Source organism: Grus americana, chromosome 3 (genome assembly GCF_028858705.1).
Source record: "Grus americana isolate bGruAme1 chromosome 3, bGruAme1.mat, whole genome shotgun sequence".
In the NCBI taxonomy this organism is placed as follows: Eukaryota; Metazoa; Chordata; class Aves; order Gruiformes; family Gruidae; genus Grus; species Grus americana.
In genome coordinates this window covers 101,001,860-101,027,315 of record NC_072854.1, presented here as the reverse complement: position 1 = coordinate 101,027,315, position 25,456 = coordinate 101,001,860, and the positions used below count along the sequence as shown (strand labels likewise).

At 39.1% G+C, this 25,456-nt stretch overlaps 1 protein-coding gene across 6 annotated transcripts in view; it reads left to right on the top strand.

Moving 5' to 3' along the window:
- LPGAT1 (lysophosphatidylglycerol acyltransferase 1) overlaps positions 1-25,456 on the top strand; it is a 67,752-nt gene that overhangs the window by 4,470 nt on the left and 37,826 nt on the right. For 5 of the 6 annotated variants that reach the window (XM_054822982.1, XM_054822985.1, XM_054822986.1 and 2 more), the window contains one exon: positions 23,495-23,613. In XM_054822982.1, the coding sequence (XP_054678957.1) occupies positions 23,495-23,613 (119 nt within the window). Of the gene's footprint in view, positions 1-2,885; positions 2,905-23,494; positions 23,614-25,456 lie in introns of those variants that run through there. The other variant, XM_054822989.1, reaches the window with a different exon arrangement.

Genomic DNA, 25,456 nt, shown 5'->3' with positions numbered 1-25,456 from the left:
ATAGTGTTTCTTATGAAAAGGAAAACTGACTGTCTTTTTATGAAGAACATTCAGATGGTCTAGCAATGTTATTTTATTTTTATATGCTTTCAGAAAGGCCTTCTTATAACTCTTCTAAGCCTTTTTCTAAGGCTTTTTGTATAAATATATTGTTCTCGTCGTAGGAGCTGTTCAGTTAGGACACTAGGAATATGCATATTAGCATGATTTGAAAGGCACCTTTGAATAACACTTCTAAATATTTTCCTGCATTTGTTAGAAGATGCATTCTAAAATAAGCAAACTTGAGAGTGCTTAATCCTTTGTCGGCAAGTACCTTTTTCCCCCATACTATAATTTGTCATTTAATATACAAGTGAACCAGAAACCACTAAGTAGTGTAGTAGATGTAATGGGAGGGAGATGGAGCATATCTGTGGTGGTGAATTTCTGATGACCTCCTGCTCACCTACAAAACTAGTTTTAAAGTAACCATCTTCTAGATTTGAGCTTCTTTTGGCAAGTAACTATTGCAGACTAAAGTTTAATATCCCTGTTTCTAATCAAATAGCTAAAAATAGGGCTGCTAGAGAAAAGGACTTAAATGCACTTAGACAAACTGTTTTGTTGTCTTGTGCTGTCTAAATGCAGAAGTTAGCATTAGCCTATGATAGTGTTGTTGCAGTATTGCAATTAGAAGTCTCTATGACAGCAGAGTAATTGGTTAGCAATGCAGTCCTGATACTCATGATGCTAATCTTGTGCTTCACTCTGCTCCATGCAGCTCTATCCCATTGTAGGGAGCGGTGGTGTGTGCCCAGCCTGTTGGGGACAGGGAGGAGCTGGTGGAGGATGAGTGTCTTCTGTCTGCAACAACTATCAGCGGTCTTCTGCCTGTCAGAGCACCAGAGGAGAGTTGCATGTGGTCAACAGGGTTGTGTGCATCTTGGGAGGGGGCTTCCTTGAGAGTTGTGCTTGGAAGATTTCATTCTCCAGCAGTGAAGGGGGCAACTTGGCACTACTTTCTCTTTCAGCCTCTCGCCAGCACACGTAGTCTTGCAATGAAGTTGGACAGATTGGTGGGCTGTGAGCCGATGAAAGGAAGAGTAATATATCTGTTACCACACACAAAAGTGTTAGTGATGTGAGCGTGCTTACTGGTATAATGATGCAGTGCTTAGTAAAAGGTGAACTAATCCTATGGTATTGGTTGTTACTGTTCTGTGTTAACCGGGAAGGTGACATTTAAATAGTGACTGTAAGAATATTCTGGTTTTGTCAAGTGAAGAGAATTTCCCTTTCTTCATTCTTTGTTATTCAGCCAAGTAGAGTAAAATTGAGATTTGGATTTTTTAGTTGTGTTCCCCCTCCTTTCCCCTCAAGTGATTTAAAACTTACTGGCTCATTTGAATGTATGATTAAGTAGTGACCACTCTATAATTTTTCCAGCAGTCATATCTTTTTTTTTTTTTTTACCCCTCTAATTCAAAATCTTCTTTGTTTCCATTTCATCAGTCAACAGCCTCAACTCCTCATCTTCTACAAATGTGAATATTTTTGTTTTCCAGAACTATAAAAGATACAGGTGGAGTTGCTGTGATGACACTTCCTCTGTGCAGACAGCGTGTGCTGTACTGCTTCTCATGACAAGTCGGCAGGAAGTGCAGCAGAAGCTGGAGAACAGCAGATGAGATAAAGTGAATTTTTTGCCCCAAATAAGGCAGGAGGTGTTTTCTCAGGAGATCTACTATGCATCTAATCCTGCTGTTGTTTTCTACCCTCCTCTGTTCCCGCAGTATGATTTTTAACTGGCAATATTTTGGGTTTGGGACTGTTCACCACTCTGAGGTCTGGTGGGGGAAACACGCATGTTTTTGAGGTCAGAAAGTATGTGAAATGGGGAAACAAAATTGTTCTTGTCATGTGTTGTCTTTGAATGTGCAAAAATACCTGATAAGACTCAGTAGATTTGGATAGCAACATACCACGCAGGCATAGCATAAACTAAAAGTTTCTATATGTTGAGTTTCTATGTAGTCCCTGGGTTAAATGCTGCTTTCTCTGATGTGTGTGATTAGTGTGTGGGTTATGCTGAGATCACACTGGGATCTTTGAATTTATTTTGCTGTTTGTAAGAGGAAGTTTATGTGTAATTTGTGAGCTGTCTTGATAAGAAAAGGTCAGAGTTGAATGAGTTGGGGACATTGGAGCTGTTTCTACCATGGCCTCAGAGCAAAAGCTCATTGTGCCTTTGCGTGAGAGGAGGTAAGGAGTACAGTGAACTTGCTGTCAACTTCTTTGTGCAAGTGATGTGTCTGTAAAGAATGCTATACAGTGACCCTTGTCCTATTTTAATAATGTGTATAAATCACACCAGGAAATTCCCATTGCTCCTTTTTGGGACATGAGTTACAGGCTTTACCATGCTGCTTTGTAGTTCATCCTAGTGTCAGCAACATGTCAAAAGCAGTAAAGCTTATCCTTCTTTTTCCTATGCTATCGTTTAACTGTAAAGGATCATTCCAAAAGATTAGGTATTGAAATGCTCTCTGAATTTTATTTTTAGAAAGCTACTGCATTGTGGCACAAAGCTTAAGAGTAAGAGCACACACTTGTGTTTTTGCTACTGATATTTTTGTTGTTTATTGCTATTTACATCTTTTTTTTTTTTTTTTTTTGAGTGGGTTAGTTTCTGCTCCTATTTCACCTACTCTGGATAATACAAAAGCTATTGCAAGGTTACCAAATCCAACACATCCGCCTAAGGCTAGTAAAGAGGAAATTATTGAGGAATACCTGTACAGAAAGTATGATTATGTACTTTTAAGTCCAGAAAACATTGTGGGATACTTCTGAATTAGCTTATGTGCTAACAGCCAAAGAAAGACAAAATTTTGGAATTCTGGATTCTATTCCTGCTTATGGGTGAGTTTGCTATTTTTAGGATGTGTTTTCATCCCTCCCAGTTCTTCTGGGCCTTTGTTTTTAGTGTATCTATTCATGCTAGTCATCTTACTTCTCCCTTCATCGCTGGTTGAGTGCCTGAAAGGATATGACTAAGAATACCTGAGAGATGTGTGTCTGTTGTCTGTACCCTTTCTTGTTCTTTTTCTTGATGGTAGGCTTTTAGTAACCATGTGAAATAATTGCAGGAAAGCTTTTGTCCAGCTCTGATTTGGAGAAGCAAAATCTTAGGGAGTTAAATTCTTTGTCCGCAAATTCTTTGCAGAGTGCATGAAGGAGGAATTTTTTTCCACTTTGATGGTGTGATCATGTCTGTATTGGAACATGTCAGAGGTGATGCCTTTTCTCTTTCTCGTTTAACATAACTTTTCTAAAGTATAGAAATTCTAGAGCTTTTCCAGAAAACAGGAGGAAAAAATTGGATGTTTAATGTGGATAAAACCTGTTTTCTCTGTCATTTTGTTCTGAGACATTACTCTCTTAGAATGAAACTCAAAGGAACAGAATATATCCCTTTCCCTTTCTCTGTCGGGTGTGTGCGAGGGACAGAGAAGTCATGCCAAAGGTTAGTTTGGCAAGGTTTTAAGCCGCTGAAAACAGGATCTTAAAAATGGAAGAGTTGTGCAACCTTAATTAGACAGCGTAGTTTGTAAATCCTTTATGGAATATAAGCTTAGTGGTGTAACTTTCCAGTGTGAACCGAGCCAAAATACAGCTCCAAGATATGTAATCTGCTTGCGTTTATTACAGTGGAATATAAACTCTAATGCTTAAGATTACATGTCAAATGCGGGATTGCGTAGGCCTGTAATTGCACTGCTATTGCAGTCACCACAGTTGAGATAATAGTCCAGCCATTTGTATATGCAGTTACTGAAATAAATAAAGCTAACATGTTTGCATTCCTAAAAACGTTCCGTGGCACCAGTGAGGGATTCTGCATATGAGGCTGTATTCCCCCCCCCCCCCCCCCCCCCCCCCGCCCCGCTTCTCTCCCCACAAGCATTTCAAGCAGGGAGTGCCACTGAAGAAGGCCACTTCCAGCCTTTCAGACTCATCCTACCACCACTGCTTCAGTTTTACTGGCCAAATATTTGAATGATTGTGTGGTGATTTGGATCACACCCCTGATTCACACTAAAACTACCCACCCCCATTTTTTCACTGAGTGACTTAGAAAATACAATCCCTAACCCAGTTCATTTTGCGGGTGTGGTGAAAGAAGAAGGTGGGTACAAATAGCAAAGGGAAAGAGGAAGGAACTGCATGTTTTGGTGACAGTACCAGCTTAAATGTATTTGTTGAACTACTGTTTACAGCCTCAATTCCAGAGAGCAAACCTGTGCAGGATAGGTCTCTAGTACATGAATAAAATATCACTGAAGCAGACTTCTTCACCTTTGCTTACTATTTTGTTAACTGGTTAGTGTTGTTTAGACTGGAAAAGTGCCTTCTGCAAAATTGCTTTAGAGAAGAAAACTAAGCGTAGGGTGAGAATAATGGGTTATCATAAACTGTAAACTGTTGATAAAGGAATAAAAAGACCAGTGTTCATTTCGATGAAAGCTTAGCAGTGGGGTTCCTCTAAAGTTTTGTATGCATACTGTTTGAGTTTGTTAGCTACAGAGACAATTGTAAAGAACTTGAAAAGTACTTAAGCTGTATGAACAGTGAACAAAATGCAGAAGTTGTGCAGAGTTGAACAGTCCAAAGTAATAAACATGTAAGTAAAGTAGCAGTTTAGGAAAGAGATTAGTGTCACGGTGGAGTGCCTAGGGAAAGTTTCGGCTTAGTGCACAACTATACATTCTGTTATAAAATATTTAAAGAACAAGATGGAGAATAATATTAAAAATAGCAGTAGTTCAACGTCACGCTTTGCTGATTTTTGTCTCAGTTGTTTTAAAGCTATTGAAGAGTTAAGAAGGGGCTCTAAGAGGGTCAACAGCTTCATTAGCGCAAGCCGAAATCAAATCAGAAGAATTTCATTCACGGCCGAACTTGAATTGGAACTGAATTGGACAATTCAGTGATTCTGTTTCCTGGGCAGAATAGAGTAGAAGAGATGCAATCTCCCTGCCTCTGTGTAAAGAAGAAGGGGACCTTTTGTGTCATGGGAAGGTAGAAAACTAAAGTCTTTAAGATTTAATAAGAGAGCAGTGCCTGAGGGTTTCGTTTGGTTTTTTCCTTAAATATTTTAATTACGTCTTTTCACAAATACTGACTTTGCAGGATAGTGTCAATGGTGTTACTTCTTTTGAGTCATACAATATAATCTGAAAACTTCTTGTTTAAATGTTACAGTTCTAAAAGGTAAGGAATTGTCCCTATTTAAGGAGTCTAATAGTTTAAACTAGCTTAGAGATTCACCTCAGTTTTGTAACTTAAGTAGGGGAGAGGAAAGATTAATAGTTTTATTACTGCTTCTCACTTATGTAGAACTAAAAATAGAAATGGTATTCTAAGAGCAAGGGCCAGCATTGCTGCTGTTTGGGAGGACACAGGTTCTGGAAAGTTGATTCATTAGAACAATGGCATGAATGCTTGTGGATGTGGGGTTTTGGTGGCAAAAAAGAGGATTTTGTCTGAGGTTTTTTCATTTAATTTCATTTGTTTTCTAGTGTCCTGAAGTTAGTAGCATGTGCAGTTTCTGTGGAGGCCTGTAGTGTCTGTCTTGCCAGAACTGGGGAAAAAAAACCTCATTAATATTAAGAATATGTGGTTTTGGTTAATTTGAGCATCAGTTATGTTTGAATGTGGTGTTTAGGATGGGCCATTGAACACTCTTTTAATGTAATCTGGTGACCCGGGCATTTTATTATCTATGTAGATAAATGTGACAGTGTTTTAAGCGTAGTTTCCTGATGGGATTAAGCTGCTTGTTTAACAGCTATTCTTTCACCCCTCCCACACTTCTGATTTGCCTCCTTGCAAATCTGTGATTGACCAGATGGTTCAGATTTTAGACATAATGGTGTTCTCAAGAGTTTTGTGAAAACTGGCAGCTGAGGAGAGACCCAAGTTAGTACCTCAGCTGAGGGTAAAGCAGGCAGATTTGGCCATGGTATGTCTCGTCTGGCATCTGCTGCACGTCCAACCAGTGCATTGATGGGTTTGGGTTTGCCACGGTGCCGGCATGTCTTGTCCAGCCCGTTGAGGAGAAGGAGGTTAGACAACAAGTCTTTAGGAAACCAGGCTTTGTTACTTCTGCTGCTTCTGGAACAACGTGTTAAATCTGGCAGTGGCAGACGGCGTATGAAGCAGCATCCTTTCCTTTAAAAGATGTTTAGTCCACCTTGCTTATCATAGCCTTTTAGATCCAAAAGGCACATGCAGATAACTGTATAGCCTTAATATTAGGAAAACGGATAAGATGGTGAAAGAACTTAAAGTATTGTGTTTTTAGGACTTTCTACTCTGCGTGTAAAACACGAGTTGGTGTAGGCTCCTAAAAGGATGACTGGAAGGGCAGCAACTTGACTGAAACTCTCAACAATGAAAAGTGATGCTCAGATTACTGTAGGCAGGGCAGAGCCAAAGAGAAAGTCAGTTATGATTCTGACCCAAGGACATGTAGACACACGAGGTTAGAGGTGTATTTGGGGAGAGAGCAACCGTATGGGTGGTAAGCAGCATGAGAGTCTGTCAAGAAGGGTGCTGTACCACTGTGTAGCACCCTTGAAGGCGTTACATTAGAAATGTGGCCTCTTGAGTTTTGTACCTGAATCTGTTCTATTTTGATATGCATAAATATATATAGATGGCCTGGCAAAACTCCATCTCTGGTAACTGCCAGTTTCCTTTCCAAATGCCACCTTCTTTCATATCCATTTTTATTTCCTGTGCTTGTCTGGGATAAAATTCAGTTGTTGTTCCTCCTAGCAACAGCTTTGCTTGGAAATAAATATAACTATAGCTTCTGTATACACTAATATAACATGAAAGACTTACGAAGTTTAGTTTACATTTGTAAAAAATGCTTTTAGATGAAGACATGGTTAATATAAATGTCTGGTAAGCCTCTTGCATATAGTGGATTCCATGAAAATAAATGGAAGAATATTTTTGTGTATTTGAGACTCTTCTGTTTGTGTCATCAAACCTAATGCTTTAGTCTTCTAACCTGGTAAAGTAGGAAGGGAATGTGACAACAGCAAAGCCTTCGCCCAGGTAATTCTGTTGTCTTGGGTGTGTTTAAAGGTTGTCTGATGCCTACCTTGGGCTTCTGGAGTTTGACAAGGCTTCTACAGAATGGAGAAGCACTCACATCCCTCATCTATTTCAGAGGGAGAAAATGCTGAAACGTGCCTTCCCCCCCTGCCCTTTATTGCTTACATTCTTTACGAATGTTTTAACAGCCTACTAAACTTTAAAAGCTAAAATGCAGAGCCGAGTTCATGTAACCGTGAGTGGCATCACTGTAGGAAGGCTAGAGGTTATTTGGGTGGCTCCTGTGGTGAAGAAAGAACCATAGCAGATGGCCTGCTCCTTCCTTTTTCAGTCTCGTTACCACCCTTTCCTGATACTTTGCAAAAGCATTGTGGTAAATCTGAGTGTCTGGTCACTCACTGGGTTTGCTTGGAGGCAGAGTTTCTTTGAGCAAAGTACAGAGGATTTAGTTGGGTAGGCTTAGAATTCAATGTTTGAAGTGTATTGACCAAAGCTCTTGCTCTGTGGGAGTGCTAGACTTTTGTAGCCTGAATAAATTTGATTTTGCCTAGTTTTCTTTTTGTCCGAGGAAAGAGCAATTTGTAACACTTTTGCCAAGTGCTTCATGAGTAAGCCAAAGCACTTGTAGCCACACAGCTCATGACAAGTTGCATGTAAAGTGTTTACAGTTCCTATTGCTACCCATAGACTTAGAAGTATTCACATTAATTGTTTAATTGTAAAGTGGAATTTTGAGATTTGTAATATCTTCTTGCATTTCTGGCACACTTGCTGTATTTGAAACGGAGAAGTCTGTTTCCACTGTCTCTTTCACAACTCTGTTGTTCAACCCCTTTACTGGCGCTCTCCAGAGAAATTGCTCTACAGTGAAGTACTGTTTTTAATTGAAATACTCTGAAGTCTGTTCTTTTTTTTTTTTTTCTGTTCCCCCAGCATTTGTCTGCTGTCATTTTCCCAATGTACAGAAAAACTTTTTGAGCTGAGATGTGGAATTTTTTTTTTTTTTTCATTTTAATTTGAGGAGGGAGAAGAGAGAGAGGAAGAGAAGCCTCAAATTACTGTCATTGCAGCAGCATATTTCAAAACTGGGACCCAAGTATTTCATTGAAAGGTGCCCCAAATATTAGAAGGTGTGCTGAGGGTGAAGGGTAGGTATTGGAGCCAGCCATTCAGAATGTTTGAAAAAATTTATTTGTATTGAGTCCAACTGTTTTGTGTCAGTAAAAAGTACTACTGAAACTCCTGGTAAGACTGTCAGCCACAAATCCAAGGTATTTTTTGCAGTTGTCAGCAGGTATAAGAGGATTATTTGTTTTGTAATAGTAACAGATGCCGGAGAGCTAAACTTTTTTTAAAATTAGGAACAATAAACTTTCTGCTGCTGCTTTGAGGTACATCAGCTAGAATAATCTATATGAGACAAGCTGTTTTTTCCTGCTAATTACTTCATTTCGGAGAGCCTGAGAGCACCGTTAAGGATGTTGTGTCTGATTTTATGACAATGGACTTCTGCTTACAGGCAACCTGAAACATGGTAACACACAATTCTTAAGAGTCAGTGAACTTGTGTAGGATAACCTGGGGTAAATTTAAATACGGTAAGATGCTTTGTTGGCTTGAATCATTTGCTGCATCATACCAGCAAAAATACTAGCTTATGTTCCCGGCTAAAATTATTGTCATACACTTTCCAGCATGCTTCTCAAACTTATTGTAGCCTCTTGTTTTATTAATGGGACTTGCATAAACAGAAACATAAAACTGAATATAGGAATTTGCTGTTATGTTAGTCTGCATCATTAGCTTCTTATTGGTTTATGATTAAATTATTTTGATTAAATTTGTGGTAACTGAACATGATCTTCCCCCTAGCCTTTATAAAATCCATTATTTGAAAAAAATGAACATAGTATCTAAAAAGTCCAAGGGGAAATGTTTTTACAGTTGTTCATGTTATAACTTTGTTGTAAAGACTGTTGTTTGTAGTGTGGGTGAGAAGTTTAATAAAGTCCTTGAAACCTAACAGTGCAAACATTTAAGGCTTCTTTTAAAAGGTTTGTCCTTCTGCTTCCTTGCATCTGTATCCAGTTATTTTTTTTATTCTTTGCATGCCTTTCATTATTAAGTTTTCCTCTCCACATGGCAACTTAAATGCCCGATGACTTGTTTTGTTGTATATGGCTAACCCACTGGAACCGGAGGATGGTGCAGAGGTGTATGGGGGAAGGAGAGAATAATGCTGTAGCTGTTTGATTAGTAGCCAGTTTTATTGCTTGAGGATATTGATCTTTAGATTATGCTGCTTCTGCAATCTCAAAATACACTGTTTGATTATGTGTTTCTATTCTTATGATCATTCAGGTGCTCAGTAGCTCTGTGTTTTCTGTCCAGAGTTGACTGAGTTGAAGTTTAAATGGTCAGTGTCCTTCAGGTGGAGACAGGCTCCTCAGTTCTGAGATCACTGTAGGGAGATGGTAAATGTATAGAATGGCCTTTTGTCTTTCTCATCTAGGCCATTTAACAGAGAGAATCTAAAAGTAAAGGGTTTTCCAAGTACATCCAGCACTACTTTTACGTGGTGATTATTTGTACTGTATCATGAGTTAGGCTGAAGAATGTCAGCCATGTAATGAGACAGCATCAACAGCATTTTGTAGTAACTTAAGCAAGACCAGAATAATATGAAGAGGTAACTGCAAGGTAACTGAAGTTGATTTAGATAAGCGGAACGTAATGACCAGGGCTGGGATATAGGGGTGGTCTTACCACATTCAGATTGATTTCCAGTAATAGTATTGTTGGTTTAGTTGACTTGGACTTTCAGCCAGTGATTAAAGTCATGCAGTTTGCTTCCGTTAGGAGGGAAAATTGATGAAGATCTGTTATTTTTTTGAATCAGTATGACTTATTTAAAGGATATATGCAAAATCCTGTTGTTTCTGAGCCCAGTTGGATTTGAACACTGGGAAAATGGTTTCCTTGCTCAGTACTGTAATTATGTGGGTTTTTAACCTAGCACATCTTCTGAAAAGCACAGTCTTAGTTCTTACCTATAGTCACTCTGGCAGCTTTTCTTGATATACCCTTTTGGCTGTAACCCTTGCCTGCGCCCAGTCCTGGTAGTCTAGTTCTAGAGCTAAGTAGTTGAATGCTCGGGGCTGATCAAGCCTTTTCACTGTGCTATTTAATTAGGCTTGGTATGTAGGGAGAGATGAATGCAAACTCTCACTTGGAGTTTTAGGCAAGTTCCACATCTTGTTTAAAGAAAAAATAATGTTTGCTCGCTTCCGACCCTATTACAGTTTTTTGGTTCCTGTATTTGATAAACCTCAAGGCACTTCAGAGAATTTCATGGGTAGCAGAAAACCCTTGATTAGTTACCTCTCTAGCTATGATATAAGTGCACTAGAATAATGTGCTTTATCAGCTTCCTATGAGAAATTGCTCTCCCTCTTTGTGCAATTTGATATTCTGCATGTCTTTTACCTGAAAGAGCCTCTTGTAAAGCTTCTAATGAGACTTCCAACTCATGTCTTTTCATTGCTAGCTAATCTCTCCAGTCCCTTGTACGGTAGGTAATAACTAAATTCTGCTGAGTTCTTCCATTGTCCCCAGAAAGACTTGGTATTCCATGGCCTTGGGATATTTGTTGTAAGATTGCTGAATATGTCATGTTATTTCTGCGGCTGTGTTTTTTGGGAAAAACATCTGAAAAGCTTCTGTATGTTCTGGTTTCCTTGAAATGGTACAGGAAGCTTGCAATCTACAAATCTTAAAAGGAGAGGAAATGGCCATCTCTTCCTGAGCAGTTTCATTGCTATATGCCACCAGTTACTTGCTCTTTAAAGCCTCATTTTCAACTGGCCTGACTTGGACTAAGTCAGAGCAGAATCTTCCATATGGCTAGAACTGTGGCTTTCCAAATACCTCACTTTTTCTAAAAGCTAACCAGCAATTTTTGCAGACCTTTGTTGTAATAGAGCTTGCTCCCTCTTAAATAGCAGTGAAAATTTTGTGCAGCCTTTATCAGGAGTTCATTGTGGGCAGTTATCACAGAATATACTTGAACTTTTCATGACAAGTTCCTTCAAGTCTTATGCATCGCTGTCCAAAAGCAAGACTTGAATCTGTCCCCTTTGAAAGCAAAAGCAAAAAATCTGCCGTGAATTACACCTACCTATTTATGATAATAGGTGGCTCTTTGATTTTTTTTTTTAATAGCAATCAGACTCTGCTCTTTTTTTCTCTTGAAACAGAATTACAGGTTTTCCCCAATTACTCGTTTGAAGGCTTATTCCAGTCTCATGGGTGCATTTCTTTCCAGTGGACTGTTTGTCTCATTTCCCCAGTATTTGTGGTTTTTTTCTGGACTATGCAGTGCAGACTCTATTTCTGTTGTATAGAGAAGAAAGTTTGATTCCTAGCAGAAAGTCCTGTGGTGTTGCAGTGCACAATTCTGTGTAAGCAGCCAAACAAATGAATAGAAACAGTGGGGATTGCTGTGGTCCTGTTCAACGGCTTGTTGATTGTTAGTTTGTTTTAGCCAGCCTGCACTAGACCAGCTAGTTTGCATCTTGCATTTCTTCTGTTTTGATCAATATCCTTAGAGTTAACAGCTGAGGCTGCAAAGCAGGTTTTGACCATTCCCCCTGCTTTGAAAGAGGTACTCCTTTCTCTGGAGGAAACAGGACTGCTATTTCACAAGTCATTTGCTTTGCATAGACCATTACCCTAATGGAATTTTTTATGCAGTTGGTTTGGATATACTGTTTTCTGGTGTTGATTACACAATCTGAAAAGTATCCCTTTACTTAGGGCCGTGAACCTGGATGTATTCTCTGGGCATTGTCTCTCTTGAAACCTGACTGGGAAGATCTGCTTTTGTGCGGTATCTGTTAGCTTTTTAAGGCTGTATGATATGGTAGCTGTGATTTTTGAGCCACCTTAACAATTGAGGGAGGTGAAGTACCTTATGAATGACTCTTTGGCATCACAGTGAATTTCGCATCTGGAAAGACAAGCAACAGGATCAAATTAGTAATGCATACCATTGCCAGTGACTCAAAAGGAAACTGTAGTAATAGCATTGTAGTTTGCGATACTGCCCCTGGGTAGATTCTGCTGCTAAACAGTTGACTCTGCAAAGACAGTTCAGGTTATTGTTACAATGTAGTACTTTAACTGTGACAGAGGGTGTGCTTTCAGAATGCTCTCTTAGGGAGAAAATATTTTTGTTAATTTGCTTTCCCCAAACAAATTCAAAACCCACTAAAAATCAAATGGCTGTCACCCTGTCCTTGCCTAAATAGCAGTTCTGTAGCATCTGTGGCACATGGCTACAAAATTTTTTATAGCAAGGGTGTTTATCTTTCTCTTGTACTTAAGCTTATAGGGAGAAGGAGAAGAATGGGACTTTGCACGTTTTTAACATGTTGTAACATTCTTTAAAAGAACAAAACTCTACATTTGCCATGGTCTAATGTCCACAACGTGTCTAACAAGCTTTTAGTTTGTTTTAAAACGAAATTCATAGCAATCTAGAAGGCAATTTAGGTGACTCGTGGTGGTTATGCTCTGCACATTTGGCCAATGGGGACTTGCCTGGCAGGTCTTCCAGCATAGCAGACCACAGTTCCATAAGGATTCATTCTGGTTGAACTGGTGCTTGCTTGCCCCATCATCCCACCGTCTGATAGCTCTCATTGTGTTGTCTTGCCCACCCTCTCCCCCCCCTTTTTTTTTACTAGCACAGATGCTCATGTGATGTTGCAGTGTCTCTCTCTTGCTTCTCAAATATTAGAGCAACTTGCCCAAAATAGGAAAAATAAGAAATACCTTAGATAAAGATAGTAAGGGATATAATTGAGGCCTTCCCACTTTACATGCTTTGTTGTTGTTGTTTACTTGTTACTACTCTTTATGTTTAAGTAGGTGTCAGTAGCTGTATCTGTTTAGTAATTGGAAAGTCTTGGTGTTTGAGTAACTGAAAGTAGCTCAATTTGAATGTAGCTGCTTGTATACTTCGTGTTTGACATGCAGACAAAACAGTGTCAATAGAGTAGTTTAATTTGCCATAATATTTCATAATATAGCTACAGATACAGATAAAGATACGGATGAAGATATCAAGACTTTATAGCAGTGAACACAATTACTTACTCTGGCTAAAATGCACCTTTGCCTCAAGTTTGTGGTGTTGGTCACTGGTCTCACGTTTTTGCCTGGGTCTCATGATCCGAGATGAGTCATATTCTGCTTCTTCCTTGATTAAGGTTTGAACCATCCTTCAAATTTACGTCTTTGCTGCAGTTTTGCAGCAGTAAGGTAGAAAAACCTTGCCAGTTTGTATTTGCAACATGTGCTTTGTGACTGTAAAGGCTGCTCCTTTTCATGCCGCAGGATGAAATTGTAGATTTTGTTGTAGCTGAAGGTATCTGCTAAGAAAGAATTCTGTTAACACTGTGTTTTTCCTCCTGGTCTTAGGCTGTAGAACACAGAATCACAAAATTGTTTAGGTTGGAAGAAACCTCTGAGAATAATCTAGTCAAACCCCCTGCTCAAAGCAAGGTCAGCTAGAGCAGGTTACCCAGGTCCATGTCCAGTCAGGTTTTTAATAGCTCCAAGGATGGACACTCAACAACGTCATTGTTCAACCAGTGCCAGTGTTTGACCACTCTTATAGCAAAAAAGTGTATTTATTTTTTCCCCTGTGTTGAAGTGGGATTTTCTCTATTTCAATTTGTGCCCATTGCCTCTCAACCTGTCATTGGATACCGCAGGAAGGAGTCTGACTAAGCCTTCTTAACTCTTCTCCCCGCACCCCTATCAGGTACTTACATATGGGTAAGATTCCTCCTCTGGAGCCTTTTCTTTTCCAGGCTGAACAGTCCGAGCTCCATCAGCCTCTCCTCGTATGAAAGATGCTCTGGTCACTTAATCATCTCAGCCTTTGTTGAACTCACTCCAGTAAGTCTGCATCTTATATTGTACTGGGGAGCCCAGAACTGGACCCAGTGCTCCAGGTGTGGCCTCCCTAAGGCTGAGCAGAGGGGGAGGACCACCTCCCTCCACCTTCTGGCAATGGTTTTCCTAATGCAGCTCAGGATACTGTTTGCCCTGCCATGAGGATACACTTCTGGCTCGTGGTCAGCTTGTCCACCAGGACCCCTTTTCTGCAGAGCTGTTCCCCAGGTGTGGGACTTGGCACTTCCCCTTGTTGAACTCCCTGAGTTTGCTGTTGGCTCATTTTTCCAGCCTGTCTCACATGCCTCTGAATGGCAGCACAACCATCTGGCGTATCAGCCACTCCTCACGGTTCTGCGTTGTCTGCAGACCTGCTGCAAACTTGCAGAGGGTACACTCTGTCCTGGTGTTCAGGCTGCTAATGAGGATGTTAAACAGTACCGGTCCCAGCATTGACCCAGAGGTACAGCCCTAGGAACTGGCCTCCAGCTGGACTTCGTGCTGCTTGAGGTGATGATTTTCTCTCGTACAGCTTTCCTTCTTAAAGCTCAAGTCCCAGTGTTGACATACTGAATTTCAGACTACCTTATCCCTTTTTTGTGCTCTAAATGACTTTTCCCTTTCCCCCACATTTTATTTCTCATTCTTTTCATATATATATATAGAGAGAGAGAGACAGAGGCAAGGCTTACCTCTCTCTGACTTGAACCCAGGAAGGAACCACTTCTTCAGCTCCATATGGGAATTTTTGTGAAGATACCTGTAACTTTTAAAGAGGAGGGAGATGGCTTTTAATGAGTTGTTCCTGTCTGTCAGTGTTTGATGTGTCAGACTCTGTCAGCTCTGTTCCTGCTTGGTTAGTTGCTCAGCAGTAGTGATGGGGCACATGAGTATGGGTAAGTATTGTAGTAACCTGCTGAGTGCAAGTTATTAAAATACAGAGCTGCAGCCAACTGTTCTTTGCTCGAAAGGGTGATAAGGGTAACAATAATAGCAAGCTTTGTGTTTGTAGCATTGTTTTAATTACCCAGCTGCATTGGTATGTTTTTTCATCAGAGAAAAGAAACACTCTTTCCTCTTCTCTCTGCTCTTCTGTGGTACTTCACCTTTTGCAAAGAGAAACCTACTTGAATTGTTGTAATGTTCTTGTATTCTGAAATTCTTCTGTTTTCAAAGTAACTTTTCTCGTTAATTCCAGAAAAGCCAATCTGTTTTTAATAAAACTATCTTACAGATATAACTTTACAATTAAGATATATTTTGCATTGTAGCCTTACTTAATATACTGTAGTTTCAATATACAGTACACTAAATATAACTTTTAAGACTGTGGTGTCAAATTATGCAAATTTGATTTTGGCCTACCTTCTTGTTAAGAGCAAATGTCAGTGTTACTGGTGAAACTGCAAGAGTTTGACTGTTGCATTTTAAAAAAAAGGGAAAAGTGTTCTGTGGGTTTAGTATAGTAAGTCATGTGCTTCAGTGGTGAGAATCCTTTCTCATTTGTAAAAATCATCCTTGTGGAGAAAGAGACTAAAATGTAGGACCCACAGCCTTGTCTGACATAAAGAGTCTATTTATGCAAGTGCTGGACCTTTTTGGATTGACTGTGATGTTTCCATCATTGTTGCTTACCTGAGGTTGAATGACAGAAAGTGCAAACTGGTAGAAAAACTTTTATGTCTTGGTTCTTCTCCTTAAATTTCAAATCCATCGTATCTGTCTAGGGAGCAATAAAACATGTGTGGACCGTAATGTCTCAGGACGTTTTTCCATACAAGTGAACTTGTGGTCCTGTTACTGTCAAAACAGGTTTCTTGCCGCATAAAATTGTGCAGTTTTAGTAAGCTGCAAATCTTCTCTTTGCTCTGTATAACAGCTTAGCTGAGATCTTTCTATTCAGTCTCTTCAATGCTTGCTTTATGGAAATATATTCCTTTGTTTCTGTCACGGTGTTACAGCTTTTTGGTCATCCTCAGAGTGTTTAGAAGCTTTTAACCAGCAAAAGGCAAAAGTTCATCTTTAGTTTATATACCTCGTTTTGGTTTATAGTCATCTTAAAGACAGTCCTGTAAACTTTATATCTTTATTTGAGGATATTGGAAATACACATTTTTGAAGATAAACTGACAGTGTGTGTTTCTACAATGTAACTGGGAATGATGACATTGAACATGAACTGAAGTGATAGCAGTTAATCTGAAGTATATTTACAGTTAGATCAGATTCCTTTGTCTTTTTAGGAGCTTGCTGATTATGAGTTTCTAACTAGGTAATTTTTTGTGCGTGCTTTGAAACTGCTTAGGATTGTTTTAAACTTTCAAGCCTGACTTTGATTTTCAGTATCCCTTAATAACCTTTACTTGTTCTGATGTTTCATTTCCTAAGTGTTAAAAATGTAAAAAAATATTCTCATGGTGAGAAAAAATTGTGAGACTGCCCCATTGTTTTGCTGCTGCTGCTTCTAGGACTCAGACTAATTTTTTTCCTGGCCATTATAACATCTGCAGTATGTAAGGTATTAGAGCTTTAGGATATTAGTTCACGAATGCATTGATGTTCCTCTGGGTAGTTAATACTTAATGTATTTTATCTGTCACTGGGGAGGAATTTGCTGTACAACTTGCTCCTTCTGCGAGTGGTCTGACTCATGAGCTTGAGGTACTTCAAAAGGATTTCAGCACTCCATCCCATTCTTCAGTCTTGCAGTTGCTTTTCTAATAATAGAAGCAGCAAAACAGACAGTGGAGTCGCTTCTTGGCTGCTACAGTTTATTACCAGTATAGTCATGAAAGCTGACATCAGTCGCAATCTTCACGTTTCACAGTCCACGTTTGCCTGCGTGGCTATGAACACTGCGTCTCTTGTGCTGCTCTTTGGAAGCAGCAACCACCATATACAACTGGAGTTCCAGTTTGGGTAATCAGCACTATGAGCTGTGGGACTTTGGTGCCTCTACAATTCAAGCAGTGTTGAGGGAGCGGCATAAAATAGCTATTGGAGACCTCCAGCAAAATGTGGAGGGTATGTCCAGTGAAAGATATGTTCTTCTAAGACTTAAGATATATTGGAACTATTCCTTAAATATCTGTAGGGAGCATAGCTTGTGTATCCTGACAGAATTTAACTTTAGAAGTTTTCTTATCATATAAACTGCTTGCTTAGCATAATTGCAAAGAGGTGAGGCTCTTGAAATGATATCGCCTGTACTGAAGTCAGTGGAAGAAGTTCGCTTCACTTGTAGGTGAGCTAAGGTTTCGCTTTTATTGATTCTCAGTCACATATGGGTAAAAGGAGCCCTCTCTTCAGCCACAAGCATCATCTCTTGTGCCAGCAAATTATAGAACTGAAACAAACTGTACCCATGAGGTCTTGAACGTGCACTCCAGGAAAATTAAGTCAGTCTTCAAAAGCAGTTGTTGCTAGAGCCTATTTCCAAAAGGAACTGCTGTACTTTAGGAAAAATGTGGTTCTTGGGTTGGTTAGAAAGATGAGAGCCAGGGCATCTCGGTTGTCTCCTGTTTTTAACACCTCTTACTGTCAGTTAATTGAAGTAAGGGCATGGGTTGGCTTAGGGCATAAATATTGTAACAGCTAAAGCCCTCTTCTCCACAAAGCAGATCTGTCTGTAAACTGCAGAAAGAGGGGATGGAAGCTAAGAAGAATGGAACAGAAAGCAAAAGGAAATGTGTCTACGATGAAATGTAGAGGTGTGCAAAATGGTTTGTCACAGAAAAATGAAGATGGTGACTGCAACTTCTTAAACCCAGCCTTGGTTTATTAACATGTACTGTAGGAACAATCTCCCTTTATGGGCAGGCTTCTCTTCCCTAGCTGCTGCTGCTTCTCCGAGTTCTCTATGATAAGTGTTTTTCTTGATAGAAATAAAAGAAAAAAATTGTCAGTGCAGGTCAGGTTTTTTTATTCAGGCTTTTACAATGATAATGCTAGCTGTAAAAGATGCTTTTTTTGGTATCAAAATCTTGTTTGAAACTGTATTTTTTACAACCTTAAGATATGTATATTGTAATAGCATTGAAATTGACAATATTATTGTTAGTAAGGGTACATTCTTTAATAGGAAAAGAAGGATAACACCTTAAGTGAAGCTGTGTTTAGTGAGATATGATGTTCTATGCATGTTCTTTCCCTCCTTTTCTGGATTGTACTTTTATTGCTACTTCTGTGTCCTGTGTGTACTTAGAGACAATATATGAAGGTTTCCTTGGCAGTATGAATTTTGGAGGGAATGGGTGAGATAGGAAGATCTATTTTTGTCTTTCCAATAGTGCATGTCTGATTTTATAGAGGTGTTTTTAAATACCTTCTAACCCTAAAATATGCACTTAATATAAAAGACTAACTGCATGCTGATTTGCTTAGTCCATTGTTTGTTTTCCTTTTTTTTCACTGTAGGCAACCAATTTGCAGAGACAAATGCCTTTAACCATTTTGTTAAGGAGAAAAAAAACACCTTTAGCACATCTTCAATTTTTTTTTTTAATGTGGTCTAGGCATGCTAAGTAATATTTAACCTCTGGCATCACTTCTGGGATTTCTTAATGCCAGCTATCAATGAATCCCATCTATAAAGAAGAGACAAATGAGTTTAACAACTGTATGTAGCTACTCTAGCTGAAACATGCTTTGATGAGCCATTTGTGGATTACAGTAAAGCAGGGTTGCAACTTGGCAGACACAAATGTTTGAGTATGAGGAGGAATGTTTAAAACAAAAACCTGATTGTTATGAATTAGTCACTATTGAATACCTAATAATAACATCCTTTCTTTTAGAAAGCAGGGTAGCTTTTGAGGAAGCAAAGGAGACTGCCTGTTATTAAATGTCATTTATTTGTTACTGAAGGTTTCCAAGTGATTGGAAAGGTAGTACTGTTCAGTTCTAAGTGTTACCAACCTGCAATTTCTTGGAACAGGTTTTCTTGAAGTCTTGTGTCATGGGTGCAAGTGATTACAAGTGATCAGAAGGAAAATAAACTAAGAGGTGGGAAGTTTTGGAGTAAAAGTTCTTGTCCAATTTCTAGAGAAAGTTGTGAATATTGTGTGTAGACTAAAATTTAAATGGCAAATAAAGTGGATATCCAAATCAATTATATGTTTATGTGAATCATAACTTTCAGATGATTTATCTGTTTTATGGGTTTGGGCTTTTTAATAACTGTGATTAGAACACTTAGAGTTTCCCTGACCTTGCCATAAAACATCAGTCTTTTCATGTTTTTTATTTATGGGATTAATATATAGCTTCTAGATTTGGCTGATGCTAGTATGAGGATTGCATCTAGTTGCTTTGCTGCCTATTTCCTAATGGGTGTTGAAATTTCTGGCAGGAGGCTTTTTTTTTTTTGCTTTCCAATTCAGTGGAGAAATACGAAGTTAAAACTCAATATATTTTGAAATGATAACCCCAGGTATTCATTAGCATTTAAGTTGTTAAGATGCCAATAAAATTTATGCTGATTCTTACAGCACACACTGTAGTGGAACTATTAACTGTAACAAAGATGAGACGGTCAAAAATTTCAGAACATTTTTGAAGTTTTAAAAATGCAGTATGCAAAATGAAGTAGTTCATATTAATTGCTAGGCAGTTGCACGGAATACTAGACTGCCATTCTTGCCAGATATATTCAAAAGTATAAAATAAATCCATTGAATTGTTAGTTAGCTGAGTAGTCATTTGGCCAGCCTAATGACATACTGCAAATAAAGTGCTTGAATATTTATTCATAGCATCGCTTACATGCACACAGTTATGTTAAGGACATGATTACAAAGCAGCCAAGTGTTCTGAGGACTCTCAGTAGGTACATTTAGATGTGTAATATTTCAGTAAAAATGTGGAAAAAACCTCTTTCATTGCTTTTATTTTCTTCTTTAAGGCTTTCAAGGATTGGCTAGTGAAAAGCTCGGCTTGCAGCTCACTATATGAAATACTTTCTTGATGGTTTAGAGACTTGTGTATATCTTGGACTCCTTGTTATAAGAGAAGGATAAATCTTTCTGAGTTACAGCACACGCAGTTGCAAGTAAACTTGTCTTCATCCTTTCCTTTAGAAGCCTTTTGCTTCCAACGCTAAGTTGCAGATGAAGTATCTCTTACATCTAGGCCACTTCTGTATCAATCTTGTCGGTAAAAGATGTTATGACTAATCAGGATTACCAGATTTTCTTCGTACCATGATTTCAAATTACCACCTACACTGATTTCCTGTTCCTTCCTTTCTGTTATTTCACTGTTAAACTGCATTTGCAGAAATCTAACTATTGCAAGGCTGTAGACACAGAACTGGTATCCTTATAAAATGTGCCCTGGCAATAGAAGGAAGCTGTGGAGGAATGTTTGCTGGTTTTCAAGCCCCCAAGTGACAAATATTTGTCTTTGAACTGTTTTTTTTCTGATCTTGTTACAGTGGAGCAAAGCAGTGTTCCTGGTTCTGCTGCCTTGCAGCTGAGGTTTTGATTTGAGTGTTTCCAACTACAGTGGAGGAATGTAATAGCACAAGTATTTCTTAAAGCAAAAGGTGCTCCTTTTGAAAATTTCAGTGGGGTGAGAAAATTGAAGACAACCATTTATTTCCCCCACTGAGTTTAAAGGGACACTGTAAACTTAAAATTCTAGACCTTTGCAGAGGTTTTTCTTCTTTTTAAAAAATTATGGTAATGGCAGTGGTTTTTCTGCACACTTTTGTGGTTTGCTGTTCTGTTTCCAATGCAGAAATGCTCTGTGAAGGACTTGCACTGATTCTTTTCTCCTTGATAATAAGGTCAATCAATTGACCATAAAGCATTATTAAGCACAAGAGACAGTCTGATTGCCTGAGGAGAAATGACAGAGGGAAAAGAAACTAGAAGATGTCCAGCTGAATCACTGTGATTTAATAACTTACTACCTGTCAGTTGAGCCACAGAAGTTGAGCTATTAGCCTGGCCAATTGATAGATAAAATGAATTGAGTAAATCAATTAAAGAATTAAATAACTCTCTTGTCTCTCTCTCTCTCTCTCTCTCTCTCTCTCTCTCTCTCTCTCTCTCTCTCTCTCTCTCTCTCTCTCTCTCTCTCTCTCTCTCTCTCTCTCGTCTCTCTCTCTCTCTCGTCTCTCTCTCTCTCTCGTCTCTCTCTCTCTCTCGTCTCTCTCTCTCTCTCGTCTCTCTCTCTCTCTCGTCTCTCTCTCTCTCTCGTCTCTCTTTTCCCTTGCGTTTGGAGTGGGATAATAGAGCCCACTGTCCACTAGACCAGGTTGCTCAAGCCCCATCCAACCTGGCCTTGAACACTTCTAGGGAGGGGGCATCCACAACTTTTCTGGGCAACCTGTTCCAGTGCCTCACCACCCTCAGAGTAAAGAGCTTCTTCCTGGTATCTAATCTAAATCCACCCTCCTTCAGCTTAAGGCCATTACCCCTTGTCCTGTCACTCCATGCCCTTGTAAACAGTCCCTCTCCAGCTTTTCTGTAGGCCCCTTTAGGACCTGGAAGGCTGCAATAAGGTCTCCCTGGAGCCTTCTCTTCTCCAGGCTGAACAAGCCCAACTGTCTCAGCCTGTCTTTACAGGAGAGGTGCTCCAGCCCTCTGGTCATCTTCATGGCCCTCCTCTGGACTGGCTCCAACAGCTCCATTTCCTTCTTGTACTGGGGACCCTAGAGCTGGATGCAGTACTCCAGGTGGGGTCTCATGAGAGCAGAGTAGAGGGGGAGAATCACCTCCCTTGACCTGATTATGCTTCTTTTGGTGCAGCCCAGGACACGGTTGGCTTTCAGGGCTGCAAGTGCACATTGCCAGCTCATGTCGAATTTCTTGTCCACCAACACCCTCAAATCCTTCTCCTCAGGGCTGCTCTCAGCCCAAAGATAAAGGGGATCTTCCAAGTTCGTGTTGAGAAAAATAATAAAGTATATGTGCTTAGCTTGCCTGGGGAAAAAGAAAGGAGGTTGAACATTATGGAATGAATAGTCCTCCCCACCTTCATATCTCTAGACTGTTTCTATCTACTTGTGACCAAATACAGCATTTTATTTTTTTACTTTGTGTTCAAGTCTCAATTCAGTACTAATTTGGGAGCCATTAGGAAGTAATAGAAGTGGCAATTTTCAAAGGTGTGATGCTGATTGGATTTCTGCAAGGACAGGGAATCTATGCAGGGATTGTTGCTTTTTGTCTTCAGTGCGTAGCCTATTGCTTTTGCATCAGTTAAACCACTGCTTACAAAGACAGTAGTGAAGTAATTAATTGTCCTGTGATGAGAGTTGTTCATCACCTGGAGACAGTACTAACAGTAGCACTACTAAAGATTCAGTAGTAGAGGTGAAATACTTCTTTTGATGTCAGAAATGAAAATAATAGCCAGTAAGAACCACTTAAGATACCAGACAAACACAGAAAAATAATCACATCCTACGTGCATGGGCAATGCATCTTACTTTTCCTTTTGAACTTCATAGAGCCTACTCTGCCTGCCCATACTTTCCCTTTCCCTGCATTGCAGTAACCATCCCTTTTATCGAAGAGGGACAGACTCTACTCACTTGTCTCTTTGCCCCAAAACCAGCATTAGATGTATTCTGGTCTTTGATTTACAACAGACTTTTTCTAGTTTTCCATCCTGTGTTCTTCTGTGGGGGGCAGTCTTCTCTTTCTTGAGATGATGGAACCAGCAATTTTAACTTCTTTTCCTTACCTCAGTGTATTTTTGCTACTCAGTGTAGATGTTGAATGATCAAGCTGTAGCTTCCTCCTGACATCATTCTTGCTACTGGAATATCTGGTCTCTGGTCTACAAATACTGACTAATAGTTTCTGTCATCTGAGCAGCATTTTCTGAACCCACTGTCTTGCCTGTAGCTAACTTGTTTAGATTTGAATTACTGAGTTTGTTTAAAGTAGCATTTTAAACATAATGATCCAACTAAGGATTTTTTTGTATTGCTTTTACCGGAGTAGTTTAATAACAGTAAGTGTAGAAATGAAACAAACTTGCCAAGTTTAAATAGAAACAAACAAAAACCCATTTTTTACAACGTTTTTATTTTTTTTTAGTCTAATGAGGTGAGACAGTCAAATTTTAAAGTTTGGTAAAAGCTTATGTAATTTTGAGACCCTAAATACAGGATGGTGTAATGACACAAAAATCTCTGTATATATGTTCTGGTAGGCTATTTTTGGTTTGTTCTTATTCCACGCATGCAATTTAAAACTAAGCTGGATACCCTCTGCTTGGAAAAATGATCTTGCTAATATTCCTATCTTTTATGCTACGTGCCAATTTAAATTGACATGTAGCATGTAGGTTTCTTTATTATAATTGTTTGGGTGTGGGGTCTTGGGGTTTTTGTTTTGTTGATAGTAAAATTTCCATGTGGTCATTGTAAAATTTACCTTTTTATTTTTTTCTTTTTTAATAGTAGTGGAATGGGGTGATGATGTTAAAGCAGTATCAGAAGATGAAGCCATGGTGCTGGTGAACCATCAAGCAACAGGTGACGTCTGCACTCTGATGATGTGCCTTCAGGATAAAGGCACGGTAGGCTACAACCGGGGAATGGGATAGCTTCCATGTTTGCAGTCTGTTACCTTGGGTGTGCTTGCATCTATGTGCGATACTGATGACTGACTTCTGTGTGTTAATCCACCAAAAGATCTCAAGGCCCTGAATAGGAAGCTTTTTGTTTAGATTTGGTTTAATGTGACAGCCAGTAGCTTGGAGCAGGTTTTAGACCATAAACGTTGCCTTTGAAGAAGGTCAAGTACGAGCTTAGTCAGTGTGCATCCAGTCTAGGTTAACATAGAGGGAAGCAGATCTCCTTGCAGGTAATCATGTACTTGGCTTTTTCCTCTCACCTCATGCCAGCTTTGCTCAAACCAATGCAGGTCTAGCTTCTTGGTTGTGACTTTATTCCAGCATGGAATTTTTCTCAAAGTTAGAAGCAAGTTGTTTATGGGATTTTTGGTAGGAGTTCAGAAACTGAAAGTGACTTCCCAACGAGGGCATGTCCAAGCTAAGCCAGCTAGCTAAGGTCAAAATTGCTTGAGCTCTTATTTCACAAACTCTTAAGCATTTCTTGGCGAAAAGTGCAACTATTGTCAATTGTTTCACGCATTGCTGTTCAGAAAATTCATGTCTAGGGAGTGTAGTGCTGGAAACTAGAGTGTGGGGTCTAAACAGGAAATTAAATTTATGTGCAAATCAGGAGGAAGAGGTATGTATGATGAGGCTACAAAGGGTGGGAGACATACCCGGCAAGCTGAAAAAATGCATCAGCTGTGTCTGTCTTAGTGTTGTCTTCTTTCTTGCGACCATATGGTGAAGAAACAAGGAAAACAATTGCTTTTTATTGCATCTGCACAACTTGTAACTAGCAGTGTTTTTCTTAGTGTATATTAATATAGATTCTGTATGCGCTGTATCTCTACCAGTGATTTAATGTTTTTTAGAAATTGTCCCAGATCTTAACTCATAACAGCAGAGCTGATTAAAAAAAATTAAAGTCAAACCAAACTCAAAAAGAAAGTATGAAAATACCACTCAAGATTGAGCAGAGACTAATTTATTTCTTTCTACTGTTGCCTAGAGAAGACTGTGTTTTAAAAGTACTTTTAATTGCTTTAATTTCTTTTGGAATTGAGGAAATTAGGTATATATGGTATTCTGTACTGTACCTCAATGAGTAGAATAACAGAATAAACACTCTTTAATTCTCTTCATCAAAATTATGCATAGGACAATGTTGTGATAAAGATATGACTGTGAGGGTATAGTCCTGTGGATATGTATTGCATGTAATTGTGACATTGATGTCCCAGGTGTTTTAAATATCACAGAGCTTCATTGACTCATGTACGTATACTAATGTGTATATATATATCTAAACCATATTTATTCAGTTTGACTCCATAGCTAAAAGGTTTCAGTCAAGACAGAGTAAGTTTCAGTGAACGTAGATGATGTTAAAAATGGAGGAAGGCATCGAGGTGGCAAATAATCTTCACCAGGGAAACTGTTAAGTTTGCAGGTTTTCAGAAAAGCAAAACGCCCTTAAAATCAGTACTTCTTCCCTTAAATAGTTGCAGTCATTGCTCTTGGAATATCCATGACCAGAGCCTAGTATGGCTTTAATGTTTTTAGCTAATAAAGAAATAAAAAAAGTATGAGCTTCAATGCATGCTTAAAATATATCATGGGTAGTACAAGTGGCTAAAAATAATGAGAAAGATGAGGATAGTTTATCCTTGATAGAACTTGCTGAATCAAGTGTTTTTAAATAGCCTGCTTCATATTTCTGAACAGAAGAGAATTGTCTTTACTTTGAGTGACTGTGAAACGACTGGACAAAAAAAGAAAAACAAACCCACCTGTCCAAAAGAAA